This window comes from Drosophila yakuba, chromosome 2L (assembly GCF_016746365.2).
Source record: "Drosophila yakuba strain Tai18E2 chromosome 2L, Prin_Dyak_Tai18E2_2.1, whole genome shotgun sequence".
Classification (NCBI taxonomy): domain Eukaryota; kingdom Metazoa; phylum Arthropoda; class Insecta; order Diptera; family Drosophilidae; genus Drosophila; species Drosophila yakuba.
Genome location: NC_052527.2, coordinates 6,197,054 through 6,212,434, shown reverse-complemented (window position 1 = coordinate 6,212,434; position 15,381 = coordinate 6,197,054). Strand labels below are relative to the sequence as shown.

At 43.5% G+C, this 15,381-nt stretch overlaps 3 protein-coding genes, 1 long non-coding RNA gene and 1 other non-coding gene across 7 annotated transcripts; 2 read left to right on the top strand and 3 right to left on the bottom strand.

Annotated features, from left to right (window-relative positions):
- Positions 1-2,192: 2,192 nt before the first annotated feature.
- On the bottom strand, positions 2,193-10,657 carry LOC6527030 (sodium/potassium-transporting ATPase subunit beta-2). 2 transcript variants are annotated; one of them, XM_002088088.3, is made up of 7 exons: positions 10,385-10,657; positions 9,013-9,488; positions 3,954-4,094; positions 3,773-3,892; positions 3,407-3,699; positions 3,179-3,347; positions 2,193-3,112 (listed from the first exon to the last, which is right to left on the bottom strand). In XM_002088088.3, the coding sequence occupies exons 2-7, from the start codon at positions 9,155-9,157 to the stop codon at positions 3,009-3,011; spliced, it is 972 nt and encodes a 323-aa protein (XP_002088124.1). In that variant the 5' UTR covers positions 9,158-9,488; positions 10,385-10,657; the 3' UTR covers positions 2,193-3,008. The 2 variants fall into 2 exon arrangements, with proteins under 2 accessions (XP_002088124.1, XP_015053569.1); XM_015198083.2 differs by lacking the exons at positions 9,013-9,488; positions 10,385-10,657 and adding exons at positions 5,597-5,773; positions 6,863-6,988.
- LOC120320539 lies at positions 4,101-4,970 on the top strand. The gene is made up of 2 exons (XR_005560034.1): positions 4,101-4,693; positions 4,760-4,970. It is a non-coding gene; the product is annotated as an uncharacterized LOC120320539 (long non-coding RNA).
- A 1,649-nt stretch (positions 10,658-12,306) lies between the features above and the next one.
- Positions 12,307-12,379, top strand: Trnar-ccu. Its single transcript has one exon. It is a non-coding gene; the product is annotated as a tRNA-Arg (tRNA).
- Positions 12,380-12,445: 66 nt separating this feature from the next.
- On the bottom strand, positions 12,446-13,387 carry LOC122319443 (male-specific sperm protein Mst84Dd). 2 transcript variants are annotated; one of them, XR_001454324.2, is made up of 4 exons: positions 13,270-13,387; positions 13,170-13,217; positions 12,677-12,840; positions 12,446-12,618 (listed from the first exon to the last, which is right to left on the bottom strand). XR_001454324.2 is itself a non-coding variant. In XM_015198082.2 (3 exons), the coding sequence occupies exons 2-3, from the start codon at positions 13,198-13,200 to the stop codon at positions 12,608-12,610; spliced, it is 204 nt and encodes a 67-aa protein (XP_015053568.1). In that variant the 5' UTR covers positions 13,201-13,217; positions 13,270-13,386; the 3' UTR covers positions 12,446-12,607. The 2 variants fall into 2 exon arrangements, 1 of the variants encoding a protein (XP_015053568.1); XM_015198082.2 differs by lacking the exon at positions 12,677-12,840 and having other exon boundaries at positions 13,008-13,217; positions 13,270-13,386.
- A 513-nt stretch (positions 13,388-13,900) lies between these two features.
- LOC6527027 lies at positions 13,901-15,345 on the bottom strand. The gene is made up of 5 exons (XM_043206774.1): positions 15,210-15,345; positions 15,113-15,156; positions 14,752-15,049; positions 14,241-14,382; positions 13,901-14,185 (listed from the first exon to the last, which is right to left on the bottom strand). Coding segments are annotated over exons 2-4 (327 nt in total). The 5' UTR covers positions 15,140-15,156; positions 15,210-15,345; the 3' UTR covers positions 13,901-14,185; positions 14,241-14,380.
- Positions 15,346-15,381: the final 36 nt, after the last annotated feature.

The window sequence follows — 15,381 nt, the reverse complement described above, 5'->3', positions numbered from 1 at the left end:
AAGGCAGTGGGGCCAGGGCCCCACTCCACCCTCTAAGAATACGATGCGGCCCTGCTTTATAAATATTAAAATACAAAACACAAAGAAAATCACACGCACACTAGCACATGTCTCTCACTCTCCCGTTCTCCCACTCTCCCGTTGACATGCGCGGAGAGTTGAGTACATTGGCTCCACTACACACTCCACCCACGCCCCCTCTCCCTTAAGAACCGCTCCCCAGTACCGTTGCTGCTCTCATTATGCTCATTATGCGCGTGTTGTTGTACTCCGCTTTGTTTTGCTTTTCCACGCTCTCCCCAAACGGTTGGATCAGTTTTTTGGGTGCTTCGGTGCTCTGGGCTTCGAAAATTTCCACGCAGAAAGCGGGAAAACTTTCTTTGTTATTGTTCCTCAATCATTGTTCGTCGTCATCAGCATCTGGATAATGCTAATGCTCCACTGAGAAAAACGAAATGATTCTTACATGTTTATATGCTTAAGTACAGCAGATAATGTCGTATAATCTTAAAAAAAAAAACACAAAGGCAGAATAAAGCACACTGTATTGAAGGATATGCTTATGGTACTAAATTAAGAGGGCATTTTTTCAAGTGTATTATGCGTTGCCAAGTGTCAAGAACTTACGAGTTGATTAATTCCCTTAAATGTGCACTTCCTCCTGCATGGCAACTTGCCCCATGCCCCTTGAGCCCAACTCCCCCAACAATGGGTTGCCATTGCCAATTTTCCCCATTCTTGGACGGTTGCTGCTGATTGTGGACATGGAGATGCATGGATAAATGGACACGGCATTATGTTCTTGTATCTCGGTGCTCCACCGCTGTAATAATCACAAGTTGATTAAATTACACTTGAAAAGCTATGGGGTAGCTATGTACATTATGGAGACAAGTCAATTGTGAGGCGCGATTCCTGCATCTCGGTTTATTGGGTTCTCAGACGAGAACTACCATGCAATTACGGACCTAGAATAAAAGTATTAGTATTTGCTTAAAATAGAAATCCTTTAAGAAGTGCAGTCAACTAGCTATATGCCAAACAAAAACCTCTTCAATTTATGAATTATTTCCGATAAGTGATTCCCCTGTAACTTCATGGGTTGCATATTTGGATTTGACCGGTTATAACCATTTAACAGTCAACTGCCAAGGAAGCTGCCTTGTTGAACTCTCGTTTTTGCTTAATTAAACTCCCTCAAATCTGCCTCACATCTCCAACCAGTTTATCCTGGTCCAAACCGATTTTTCAGCCTTTGCTGTGTGCGTGCCAATCTTTAAATCTCGTAGAACTTCCTCATTAGAGATGAGCTTTGGTTATTTTTTATTTATCAACTGATTTCAGCAGCTACATGGCTTTGGTTCTGTGGACAATGGTCTGTCATTCAGTCTAATTAGCTCTCAATTAGCGAATGTACTTTGCATGTTTGTACATACGACAATAAATAAAGATCTACTCAATTTATCTGGAAAGCCAAACAGTTGGCATCCAAAATACAACTGATCAATTTCCTCGTCGATGCTCTGACGTCACTGTATTTAAGTATTTAAGCAAATGCAGAGAAATGCTCTCTATCGAGAACAACAAATAACAAATTTCTATAATATTGAATATCAATTAAAAATTATCCAAACAGAAAATCGAAAGCTGCTATCTTTGCACTATAATTAGGTATTATATCTTGCATCACTGAAAGAGAAATCTGATTATTATCAGCTAACAAGAGCACAAGTGATAAACACATTTGCCAGCTTATATTCTTCAGCCTATATTTTAAAAATAAACAGTATCGATGAGCAAACAGCAGCGTTAATGATTTTAAATGACGCAATTGGAAGACTTAATGTTTCGACTGATAGCAACCGATGTGCCCGCGCACCTACAAAACTTATTACACTTAAATAAAAGCCAATCGATCTGGCTTTAAGTATATTTATCAGGCAGCGGCTGACCATTGTCAAGTGACGACTGAGATGGTCGTGATATGGCATTATCAGCGGTATAATTATCTTATCACAGCAGGGCAAACATCAGTGTTTACGTAAATCCCAAAGTATGTCATATGCCCATCCGATTATTATGAGAAACATTATAGCAAATATACGAGTATATCGTGAAGTGTATAAATAAAACAGACTTGCACTTATCCGACTACTTTCATTTGATTTTTATTGAAAAAGAATGGAAAGTGATTTGTGTTTCTTATTCGTCTCAATTTATTTCCTTACATTTCATGTTACGCAATTATTATATCATAAACTTACAAGTTAACTCAAGTTACGAGTTTCTGTTTTCCAAATCTTGCTCTTTTGTCGTCGATCAAAATGTGATGTATATAGGTTTCTCACTTTTTCACTTTTGACTAAGTTATTTATTAAAATGGTAAATTCTGAAGCTAGCTGTAAATATTTAGATTTTTGGTAGACAAAATTGGTCTGTTTTCGGTTACGTGTATAGCAGCAGACTCAAAAATGATTCATAAAATTTCATTATAAATTTTAATATCTAGGGATTCGTTTGTTGATTTATTGGAAATGGCAGTTTGGATAAATTGCTGTAAATTTGTTGCATTTGATTGATTTACGATTTACTGGTCAGCGCCAAATGAGATTCAGGCTGGGCTATTTCCATCCTGTCCATTGGATGTTTATTTCCCATCTTGGTGTTTAGCTTTACAATCTTACAATCCTACGTCTTTCATCGTAGAGTGCATAAATAGTTATTGGAATTCAAAATTTGTATGTTATAGGCGTTGCAAGTCTTGAATATAATTTGTATGTATGCTTAATAACGCGGAAAACACAATTAAATAATTTGGATTTTTAATGACATTCGGAAATCTGAACCTTTCACAATCTTCACTACAACATGTGGTGGTTTGCCTCTGGTAGGATTGTCTTAGACGAGACTTAACAACGTCCTCACACCTCCTCGCCTGGTACCGAGATTCTAGTTCATCGGAGATTCTTCTGTTTTCTATTATATTATTGGTAATAGTGTGGTACAAATTAATCAATGAGGAGCTCATAGTGCACCGATCCGATCCTCTCCTTGCGATCGTGTATGATGTTGCGAGCCCAAGCCTTGCACTCCACGTTGATGATGATTCCGCCTACGGGATACAGATACAGAGTGTCATTAGTTGGGGAATCTTTGGACTTTGGACAGCACTACTCACGTTTGGGGCGCTGGAAGTGCACGGCCACCAGGGGACTCAAGTAGCCCTCGGAGTTCTGGTAGGGATAGAAGTAGCCGGGGAAGCCCCTGATTGGCAGGTAGTTGACAGCACCAATGTTCTCCTGGTCGGCTGGGTTCTCGCCCTCGCACGATACCCAAATGGTGTTTAGCTGCAGAAAGAAAGGAATCAGTCTGGATACAAGTATTTCATATTAAGAGTATCACCCACCTTTTCTGGCTGCGTCTTCTCGACCTCAGCGATGTAGGTCTTCAGGCTCAGGGGCATGGACACGGGCAAGTTCTGCGAAGTGTTGTAGTACTCCGGAACCCAGCCGTAGATCTTGTTCAGCTTGAGGAAGATGCACGGCGCACTCTTGTGGTAGCTGTAGTTGTTCTCCTTGGTGCAGGGCGACCACGTCTTGATGTCCACGTCGCACACCTGACCCTTCGGCGGCGGCTGGTTGTAGTCGCAGTTGTAGATGTTCTGACCACGGCCGGGAGTTAGTCCAGGTACTTTGTACACTATGGGATAGAGATGCAAAGCAATTAATAAAGATTCAAGAATGCACCATTCAATAGGCAAGCAAGTACTTACCCGCGAGGAATTCATCCAGGGAGTCTGTCCAGTGCTTGTAGTTCTCGTGCTGGGTGCCCTTGTACCAGATCAAAGTGCTTTCAACATTGTCCACCGGTGGCAGGGGTCGGAAACCCAAACCTGGAATCGCACAGGTCGATTAGCAATGAATTTGGCGAAAGCTTTCGCGATGGCGACTCACCTGGATTTGTGCCTATCAGGGAACGGTCGAGGGTCCACTTGGGAATGCGGGGATCGAGGGTTTGGAAGAAGGCCCACATGCAGATGGCCACGAGGGCGGCGAGGACTCCGTAGAAGGCCACATAGAAGATTCCGATTTTGGCTGCAAAACGAGGAGAGAGTAGGAAATGCTTATTGAATTACAGCGATTAAAGCCGTTCCCAACAGCGATGCGCAGTCAATTGAAGCGATTGAATTAATTAATTGCCACTGGCCCCCGGCGGTCGACATGGGTTAAACCGATAATTGAACAACGACGCCGGCTCGAGTGGGCCCTATAAACAAATGGGGAGCAACCCCAAGCTCCAAGCTGCTTCTCAAGTTCGGAGTGGACGGCAATCGGACGCCGCGCTTCTCCACTGAATCATCATCCAAACATTCGGACAATTCTATATATACTCGATACTCTCTTTGGCATCGGGAAAGAGTATGAACACCATTCCACTCAAGAGCCCATTAATTACGCGTGTGTGTGAAGAATTCGCTCTTGATCTCAGATACTTTTAGCCGACATAACCTCAATCGGAATGGGAGTGGGAAGTGGAAGTCGGTTGGCCAGAGAGCAGTTAACTAAGGGAGCAACCAAGATTAAGCCAAGTCGCAGTGGGAGTTGGAGTTTGGCTCGATTGTAAACGCTACGTGCAGCTATGCTCAGAATTTAGCTCACTAGTTAACGAATTTTCAGGAGGAATCAAAGTAGTTGTGAGTTTTATTCGATTCAAGACATTTGAAAAATATAATTTCAATAATTTTCTATTTAAATCTTAGATACGCCAGTCCACTACAGTTACAGTCAAAATTGTAGTTCTATAGCTACTGCAGCTACACTGTTTACAAAAGCGGAAACACATATGAGAGATATGCACCCTACATTGTATTGAATATAAATCTTAAATTGAAGTGCCTATATTTGACATCTCAGGTTAAACGAAAATCGAATTCATTAAAAAGAATACCTTAGTTCAACTTCAAAATAAAATTCCCAAATTTCAAATTCATTTTATACTAATATCTTGCCCTCGAATAAGTATCTCGCTCTCTGCGATGATCTGGCAAATGTCAACAGTACACTTTTCCGTTTGCGTATATGTACATATGTACTTTCATCGCCGCTTTGCCCATTTCAGCATAATTGCACTGCAGTTGTCTACTTATAGCGAGGGCCTTGGGCTTGCCAACTTTTAAATGCCAATATTGGCGAGCCGAGGAAAACCTTTGCCGTGCAATTGATGATAAATGGTGAGGCGGACGGACGGACGGCTTAACTGGCGGTAATTGGGGGACGGACAGGAATAAGATGACGCATTTCCCCGCCCTAATTTGTTCCCATTTCCCAGCATCGTTACATGCAGATGTTAATTTGTTCGTCGCCATGCGAGGTGTACTTTAATTTTTTTTGATTTACGAGTGAGTGCTGTTCGCGGCACCTTAGGGCGTTACTTTCGCAGTGCCGTGCTGATGGAGATACATTTTCGAATCCGGCTCAAATTGGCTACGAGTGAAATACGACTTTTGGCCCAGATTTCCAGATTGACAGCTGTCATATGCCGACAGAAGCAGTTCTCACCGGACTGCAATAAACACGACAATAAACCATAAACTTACCCCATGACGATCGATTGCGACCCATAACCGTTCCATCCTCGCTGTTATATAAGAACTGGGCAAAATTGAACGGCTTGGGCTTCCTCAGGTTGTGCAGATCCTCGTCCACGAAGGACGGACTCATTGGTACTGGCTTGGACATGTTTCTATCGGTGGGTTTTCTTTGGATCTAAAGGCCTGTTTTGCGGTTCAGTTCGGTTAGTGATTTGCTTGATCAATCGATTCAAACCAATAAAAATATGTATTTTTAAAAGTTTTAAGATTTCAAGGAAACCACTCCAACTGAACTGCAAATGAGCGATTCAACTGAACTGCAAATGAGCGATTCAGCTCAATTCGCAAATGTTTATTTTTCTGTATTGAAAATTTCTTTTCAAGCACTTTACAATATATTTGACATTGACTAAAGTCCAAATATTGCAAAAATACGTATTTTTTGCTCTGAAACTTTGGTGGCACTGTGTTTGGTTCTATTTTGTAAATATTGCACCGACACCGCGCTGTGCAGATGCGCACTTATAGTATTCAGACAGCACGTTCTATATACACACAAATAAACTCGCATTCGCATTCGCACAGTCCAGGTCCTTCTCCTTTGCTCTCTTAGTTTCTCTCACTTGTCACCCGTTTTCACCCGTGTGTTTCAACCCTCCTCGTCGTTCAGGAAATTTGGCGCCTTTTTGAGCTCTTCGTCAGATACCGTCGATACCTGCAACTGGTTGGCCTGGAATGGCGTCGATGGGCCCTGCCAAGTGGGCCAAAACGGTGGCTAGAAGGCCGTACTATTGGGGCGACATGGTCTCATTTCCGTGTCTGCTGTGGTGATTTCAATGCCGCATTGGCTTTAACCCGGCACACTGGTAAACTGGCAAACTGGCCAACTGGCAGATACAAAAGTATCTGTTCTTAGTTATGCTGCATGCAGTGGTTCTTTTCATTTTGCCCCGAACTACAACCACCACAACAACAACAACAATGAGACCGCTCTTTGCCGCACCGAAAATGAAAATAAGTGAGCGAGTATCTGTATCTCTTAGCTGGCGCGCTCTTAGTGCCTGGCCACATACAAACAACCACACCTTTTTGAAGAAATATCGAAGCGTTCTTCAGGCCTCTGGCTGGAATTAATGCTTTTCTTTTGTAAATTCACTAGCTGTGGGGCGTGTGAGCGCGTGACAGAATTTTCAATAGTCCTCAAGGACTCTATTTCATGTTTTGTCGATGGTTTTAATGACTAAAGTGGGGGGGAAAATAGCACGAACGAACCACAAACTCTAAGCAAAGTTGCTGTTTGCAAACGGAACGCGTTTCGACCACGTTACGAGCACTCCGTGACACGTTATTCCGCCGCTCAAAACCAATTTCAGACTGAAACACGAATCGGATGTCTGTCGATACGCAGCCAAACATCCAGCGACTTGGCTTGAGTCGGTTTTGTTTGGCGTGGTTTTTTGCTGGTCCGGTTTTTTGTGTGAGTCGAATGGCTCGGCGGCTCTCTCGAGCCGAGTTTGCTTTTGTTTTGAGTGGAAAATGGAAAGCGGGTCGCTTTTGGCCGCACAGCGTTATGCGACGGCGAGTGGAATCCCCGGATCTGGGATCGGTCGGGTTTTCCGGACCGAGATTGGGTTGCGTTCTAATTGCCGTGGAAACGCTGCCTCCTTGTGCACTCGTTTTAATTAGGCGGTGCCGGCGATTGTCGAGCCATTCATTGCAACTTGCCCGCGCGGTTTGATCCCAAACCCAGGGCCACACTTAGAGAAAATATACACAGAAGGTTGGCTTCCTGAGCTGGTCACTTGCATTTACAAGTGTCACAGTTCGTTACACTAACGCAGCTGTAGTGCAATGCTATCTATTAAAAGCAAGCAATTATTGTCATGCCAGTAAAATGTACATCTAATAAACACAAAAATGTGTTTTGCCGTCGTATTGATTTCATGAAACCAATTAAAAACATTGCGAAGTAAGGGCAATGGAAAATCTGCCGCATTTAAATATCGCTGGCACGCAAAAATCTAAGCATTTGACCCGATTCCACTCAAATTGTGGGGTGGGTGGGGGTAAGTGGGGGAAGTGGAGGAAGAACTGGTTTAAATACGGTCACAGGACATTCGGAGAATTGGGCCAAATCGAGAGTTGCTATACATACACGCACAGGGGGTGAGTTTCGCGGGAGAGCCCTCTGTTCCACTGGAGTTGTGTTCGAAGGACTACGATAGCGGGCAGCCAACTAGGACATACTTCGAGCTTAAGTTTTGAAGGGAAAAATAGGAAATGTAATATTGTGTATAATACTACTGAGTTCAAGACAGTTTTATTCAACTATATCGCAGCTGCCCTCTAGGGAACAGAATTTAAAGCGAAAATATGTATATATTCCAGAAAATATGTATATATTCCAGATGTACATATTTAACAACTACGTTAGTATTCTTGATTCAGTCACTACACTCTTAATGAATAACAGTCGTCGATTATAATTGTCGGCTTTTTCTTAATAGACACTTCCTGCTTTCTAAACAAGGGCGAGGTTGAAGCTTAATCTAAGTGTCTCTAAAGATGGTAAAGTTTAATGATGTGCTGAGTAGTTCTTTAAAAATTCCAGCACTGCGTTTTGTGCATATATGAGATTCTTATGAATTGAGCATATCCTGATATGAGAATCTCCTGATATGAGAATATCCTGATATGAGAATTTACAGCTATGAGAATTTCCAGCTATGAGAATTTCCCGATATGAGAATCTCCCGATATGAGAAGCTCCTAATATGCGAATATTCTGATATGAGAATTTCCAGTTATGAGAATCTCCTGATACGAGAATCTCAATGAACAAAGAGGGTTTCATCTCTAACTCAAATGACTTGAAAGAGATTAAGGTTCTGAAAAACCTTTCCGAATGATGCGAAACAGGTGAGAAAATTCAATAGAACCCCAATCCATGGTGCAGGCCATGCATGCCACATGGGAGGCCTGGCTACTGCGACCTTCCATCGAAATCAGCGGTGGTTCTGGAGAACGCTGGCGGGTTCACCGCAGCCTGATTGCATAATGGCATAATTGACCGATATTGCGGCACAAGTGGCCCGGGCATATGGGCACGGCACACAGAACTGGTCGCGTTGAGGGGCCAGCGAAGCGAGATTGCCATTGGGCGGGCAATAAAAACGGACATGGACACGGACTGGAAAGTGGCGAAAGCGGCGGGAGGCCGGCAAATAGATACATCCATCCCACCCACATCCACAATAATCTGCATTTGCCGTCAGCGCTAATGCGACGACAAAGGAGATTCTCTTGATTAAGGTCAGACTTGTATCAAGACGTGTCTACTTTGTGGCTGCTGGCAACAGCGGCCACTTGGGGGTTTACGTAATCCCCAATCTCAAATCCCCAGTGCAAGATTCCCAACTCACCCCAGCTGTCCATGGTGCGTCCGAAATAGGAGTTGTCCTCGGAGTCGTAGACCATCTGCTTAAGGGTCTTCTTCTTGGGCCTCTCCGGCGGCCGGGAGTAGTACTGCTGGAATCCATCTATGCAATCCTCGGTTATGGTCGGCATTCTACCAGGCTTCTTTGGCTGGCGCTTCCTCAGTTCAACGGCTACACGGTATCGGGATCGGGATCGCGTTTCTGGATTGCAAATCGGAATGGGAATGCGAATGGGTATAGGGTTTGGGGTTTGGGTTCGGATCGGTATCCAAATGAGCTCCTGGGCAGATCGGTGTAGATCCCGTTTAAGGCTCGGTCGGCTGGGAAGGCTGATGGTTTACTCTGTGACACTTTGGATTTGAGCCGCACACGACAAGTTGACACCGCTGTGCGCCGCGCGACACTGATCTGAATTCGACAAAGAAAGACCAAGCCGAACCGGGGGTTATGTGTCTGAAAATCTGAAATCAGAAATACGCAAGAGTCAGGCTTAATCAAATACTTTATGCATGTGTGTGCGGAAATACGCGCTGCGGCACCGAAACGAAGTGAATTTGACTGGGGATGGCGACAGGGATAGAGATTTGGATTGGGATTTGGATGGGTATAGGTACGGGTATAGCTATGGGCATGGGTATGGGTATGGGTATGGGGATGAAGTGGGATGCCAGCCAGAGCTCCAGTTCCACGTCGTGGAAGACGCGAGTCGCGGCGCGTGACACAATTTTCATTTAATTGAAGCCTAAGATGGCGGTGACTATCATGTGCTGCCTGCCTGACAAATCTAAATCCCAGTAGGCGAAAATTAACTATGCTGCTGATGATGTTTATGATGCTGATGATGATGATGATGAGGCCACTAATTGTCGCATGAAATATGGCTTCCTTTGGCACTGAGCGCATGTTACATTTCAAGTCGGACTTGTGCGACACTGCCATTTCCTTTGGGCAGGTGAACTGCCGAAGGCAAAAAATCGAAACGGATTGAAAACGCATTGAAAAATCGCACCATTAATTTAGTTCGGTGTGCAGGAGCAACTGTTGATGATCACTGGATCACTAATCACTAAATCAATACCTATAAAGGTCGCTGCATGTTAAATTTTTACGTTGGAGGCAAACTATTCGTTTTCCGCGAATTAGGCTTAAATTTGAATTCAATTTCGATACTTTACTGAAAACGATAAATTTTTACTTTACTAATCGGATGCCCAACTTATTATAGCGCCACCTGGCGTGCAACCGTGCTATCACACTGTTGGGTGTGGGTCTCCGCTCTTATTTTGTGTTGCTCGATTTTGCCGCTAGGTACCGCATAACCAAATTTATTACATATTTAATGTCAGTATATACTCACTATACCATTAACCAAAAAATGAATTGGGACCTTTGCCCCTATGACCCCTGAAAAGGGCCATTGGAATTAACAATAGCATTAAAGTCAGCAGGAACACAGTGATAACCAGGAAAATCGTAACGAGCGTTGTGGACTCCACCATTGCGCAGAATTCGATTGACTGTTTAATAATTAAATTTGGTTAGAGCTCCAAAGGTTGATTTACGAGGGCGATCAAAATTTAGAAACACGTAGAATATGATCATAAGTAGAAAAAATAGAATTAGTACGACGACAATTAAGATTGTTATTAAAGACTTGGTTTCCATATCTTTTAGCTTTGTGTACGTTTCGGGACTTCGATGACGTTTAATCAAAGGACTACTGTGACTGTGATGAAAATCGCACTACAAAACGTACTGACAACTAACTCGAATGCTAAATCGCAAAATAATCTTACTCCGTTTAGATCGCTGGCGGTGGTGGATCCGTTGGGAATTGTGCGACATCCAACGGAGGTAGCGTCACATCAAATTCTGGAATCGGTGCCCAAGTGGGGGCTACCGTGGGCAAGGTTTTTTTCGCATGCGTGGTTAGGTACGGATTGTCGATTATGAAGTAAATAAACAATAAATTCAGTGCGACAAGACACAGGATAACCGAAAGTCCAATCAGAAGCAATACTAGTTGCTGATTCATTTTTAATATTTATGTATATGGCCCAAACTGCCGCTCGGTCCAGCTTTAGCTCGCTCTATTGGATCCTGGAAGAATTTGTATAAATTTTATATATTGTGTGGATATGGTCTGAATAAAAATTAAGAGTGATGTGGTGAAATTATGTGATATAAAAGTCATTGCACTCTTGGGTTTAGAACAAGTTTGTGTTAATTACACAGCTAACTTGAGCAAAAAAGAGTTAAAAACCAAATAGATTTCTTCATACCGGGCGCCTTGCGTGGAAATATACTTCATAATAATAGCTCACATCCAGCACAATATAAGCGATCAACATTATGTTGATGACAATAAGCAAGGAAACAATAATGGCGAAAAAAATAACTATGTACTTTTGCTCCATCTTGGACAATTTTTATAATTTTCGTAGAAGGTCAAGTGTGTTTGTATCAGTAGTTTCATTTAAAATTTAAAAACCTTGACAGATAAGTCAAGTTACCATTTCTCAATTTCATTGCTATTAACATTCGATTTCTGGAAGTCTTTTTTTTCAGAAAGTATTAATTTTAACAAATAAATCCGGCAAACAAATGGGTTCTGCAATCATGACTCCAACTGCAGGGATATATGTACATATGCATACATACATATGTATTATTGTATACCCCTTTTTTAATGTTTTCTGTTTATAAACTATTTTAGAAAGGTAATATATCAGTATCCCTTCAACTTACATGTCAATGTGTTATACACAGCAAAACAGAAAATTTGAAATTTATATAAGTGACTGAAGAATATATCGTAAGTAAAACCCCACGAGGACTTAAATATACGATGCTCAATAAACCCTTTTCCATTTTGCAGTCGCTGGAGAATTTATCAATTAACGATGACGGGCCCTCAGACAATTGTGGTCTATGGCTTGATTGGCATTCTGGTCATTGTTATTGTGGTCATATCTATTGTTTTGATCGTTGGCTTATATATTCACGATCCAAATCGTATATCTACAAATGAGACGACGACTGAAGAGTCCTGGAAATCCACTTGATGGAGGCAGAGGAAGTCTATTGTTTGCATTTGTACAATAATTGGCATATCAAATAAAATTTGGTTAAATTGTTAGATATTTGTAGAGTTTCTTTATTTAAGCCGATTGAAATATTATTTTTCCATATAATAATTCTATTTCTGGATCAACGGATATCTTTTCTGATTATCGTCTCTTTAAGTTGATATCAGCATTTTGACGGCTTGCGCAACATGCCCCAGTGGCCTAATGGATAAGGCATCGGCCTCCTAAGCCGGGGATTGTGGGTTCGAGTCCCATCTGGGGTAAAGTTGCAATCTTTTTTTATTTAACTGAACTTCCTTTTTATAACCCTTGCTAGTGAAAAAACAGTATTCGATTTCTTATATTTATTAAAATTTAAAGCCTAAAAGTCTGCATCGTGATGAAATCTGCATCCGATCGAGTTTCCAACCAATACGCGTTACACAACATGACCAACGGCTCTCAGTTTCAGTTCCGCCGTTTACGTGGGTCGTCCGTAGTCACAGAGCCGCTTAGAAGCCACCTGAGGGAGGATATCAGGATAAGAGTCTATGAATAGGACAGCTAAAATATTTACTCACACGCGATGTAAGTGGAAAGGATTTAGGATCAGAGTAGGTAGCTCCCAAATAGAGAAACTAGCAACAGCATTTTGGCGGAGTGTTGTAGCAGTGGGCTTTGCACGGAGCACACCACACACAGGGCGCGTTATCCTTGTTCACAAGGTAACGCCTGGGGCAAGGAGCTTTGGGAGAAGAACGAATAGTCACACTGATCGCTTGGACCAGCTTCTCCGCTGCCGTGGCCCACTCAGTCCAGTGCCCCCCCCCCGTGCATCCCAAGAATCACCAACGGACAGACGGACGGACAGAATTGTGGAATGGTAGCGCTTTTACTCGGAAGCGGACTTACATGGATAAGTTGGGGGCGTGTTGTAGTAGTTCCAGACACGCGGATCGGGAATGCCGCCCTCGGGCAGAGGGGGGCAGCACATGCCAGGAGCAGGCGAGCACGGAATGGGAGACGGGGCGCCACATGGCGGACTGTGGGGGCCACAGCAGGGGGTTTCATTACAGGGTCCACAGCATCCACATCCGTTGCACATGTTGAGTTTGCTTGGCGCTGCAGGTGAGAATTTTAGATGTTAATTCTTAAACAAATACTTAATACACACTTTTTTGGTGGAGTTATACTCGAGAAAATAAATTTGGAATTTAGAAGAATTTAGAAGTCGAAGCGACTGGTCCGAGAGTCAGATATCGAATGAGGATAGCTGTTCCCTTGGTCCAGCATGTCCAGTTTAAATTTCAGTTCGAGCTGGTTAGAAAGTCATGGCCAACTTTATGCAATTCCATGGCCTACTTGATCTTAGCAAAGGTAATTAAGTCTCCGAGAAAAGATAACGCATTTAGATTTGCATTCTTATATCTTGTATATCTTATTAACTGAGCAAAACACAAAATTTGACCCGCTAATTGTTCAGTTCAACTGGCTCATTGAGATTGGAACAAGGCCTTTTCTGTTCAAACCAAAATTTGGTCTGAAACAGGTACTATTGCTTATTAAAGTTTGTACTTAAATCATATACATATGTATATATTTTATCTACTTATGTAATGGAAGTCTCAAAGATCTGAATTCATTTACAATCAATTTTTATTTTATTGGTCTCTTAATAATAAAGTTAACCCCAATCGGTTTTCGTTCAGCCATTAGGACTATCCACTATAAACATATATCTAATAACATTTTTTTTAACCCCAATAGCACTAACAGTGAAGTAAATCCCAATGCATACAAAGACATTACTTTAAATTTGTTTATTATGTAATTAAATGCCAAATAGATTCCAGATACCCACATAAGATTGCGTTTAAATCAAGACAGTCGGACGAATTTCACACTGGAGCCCAAAAGCTTTGAGTCCATCAAGTATTGGGTATTCCGCAGCTGGCTCCATCTTGATTTAAGTCATCTTGCAATTTATTATCAACCAAAAGTGCGCCACAAAACGACAACATGTCCGGCCAAGGAAGGTGGCCCCATCAGGATCCGATCAAAACACTTGCCAGGAACTACTTAGAAACCACCTGTGGAATGAGATAGGTAATAGCAGTGAATGCGGAAGGTATCGCAGCTACTTACACGCGACGGGATGCGGAAGGAGGTCATACTGAAGGATTTGGGGCCTGGCAACAGCATTTGGTCCATTGATCCTACACCTGCGCTCACCAAGCCCAGGACATGCTATCCTTGTTGACGGATCAGCGTTGTGGGCATTTAGCTCCTGCAAAAGGACATGAAGCGTCACCACCATGGCACATGTTCCAGATGCTGTGGCCTGCAAAGTCCTCCGACATGCCTCGTGCTCCTCCGCTCCATGGCTTTCACGTTCTACGCACAGCCCACCGCAGGGACAGAAGTACAGATTGACAGATTGACAAACGGACGGACGGACAGGTTGACGGACACGGACCTGGACCGGACTTACATGGGTACGTCACAGGTGCGTTACAGTAGTTCCAGACACGCGGATCGGGAATGCCGCCTTCGGGCAGCGGTGGGCAGCACATGCCCGGAGCAGAGGAGCAGGGAATGGGCGACGGGGCTCCTCCACATGGAGGACAGTGCGGGCCACAGCAGGGCGTTAGATTACAGCAGCATGGACCGCATCCACAGCAGCCGCCGGCAACGCGTCCGCCGCATCCAGCGCCACCGTTTGGCGCTCCGGTGGCGGCGCAGCGCATCCGCTTGTTGTTCACGCCCATCATCATGTTGGCGTAGCGCAGCGGGAAGGCCGCCGGACCGCAGGTGGGGAAGGGGAAGCACAGGCAGGCCGGTCTGCCCTGGCAGGCGGAGCGCGGACACTTGTCCTGCAGGCCGTTCCGCTTCACGCAGTCGCAGGTGGTGTACATGATGCCGCATCGCAACTCCCGGCTGCGGCATCCGCGCGGCTGGAAAGGATGCCGTATATAGTGGACAAGTGGTCAAGTAATGCGGAGTATAGTTATACTCACCTCCAACGATCCACATCCGTCACACATCTTGAGCCCGTCGAGCGCTGCAGGACAACGGATTAAACATATAGTAGGGACAACACCAGGATACACTTACTTTATTTGGCCAAATTAATTTCGAAGAAAAATTTAGAATTTTGGAAAATTTAGAAGCTGGCCGAAACGAAAGGTCCGAGAGTTGGGTATCGAATGAGAAACGTGTTCCACATCCCTGGTCATATTCGGTTCCCTTTGAGTTGAAATGCAGGGCCAACTTGTTAGAGTTATGG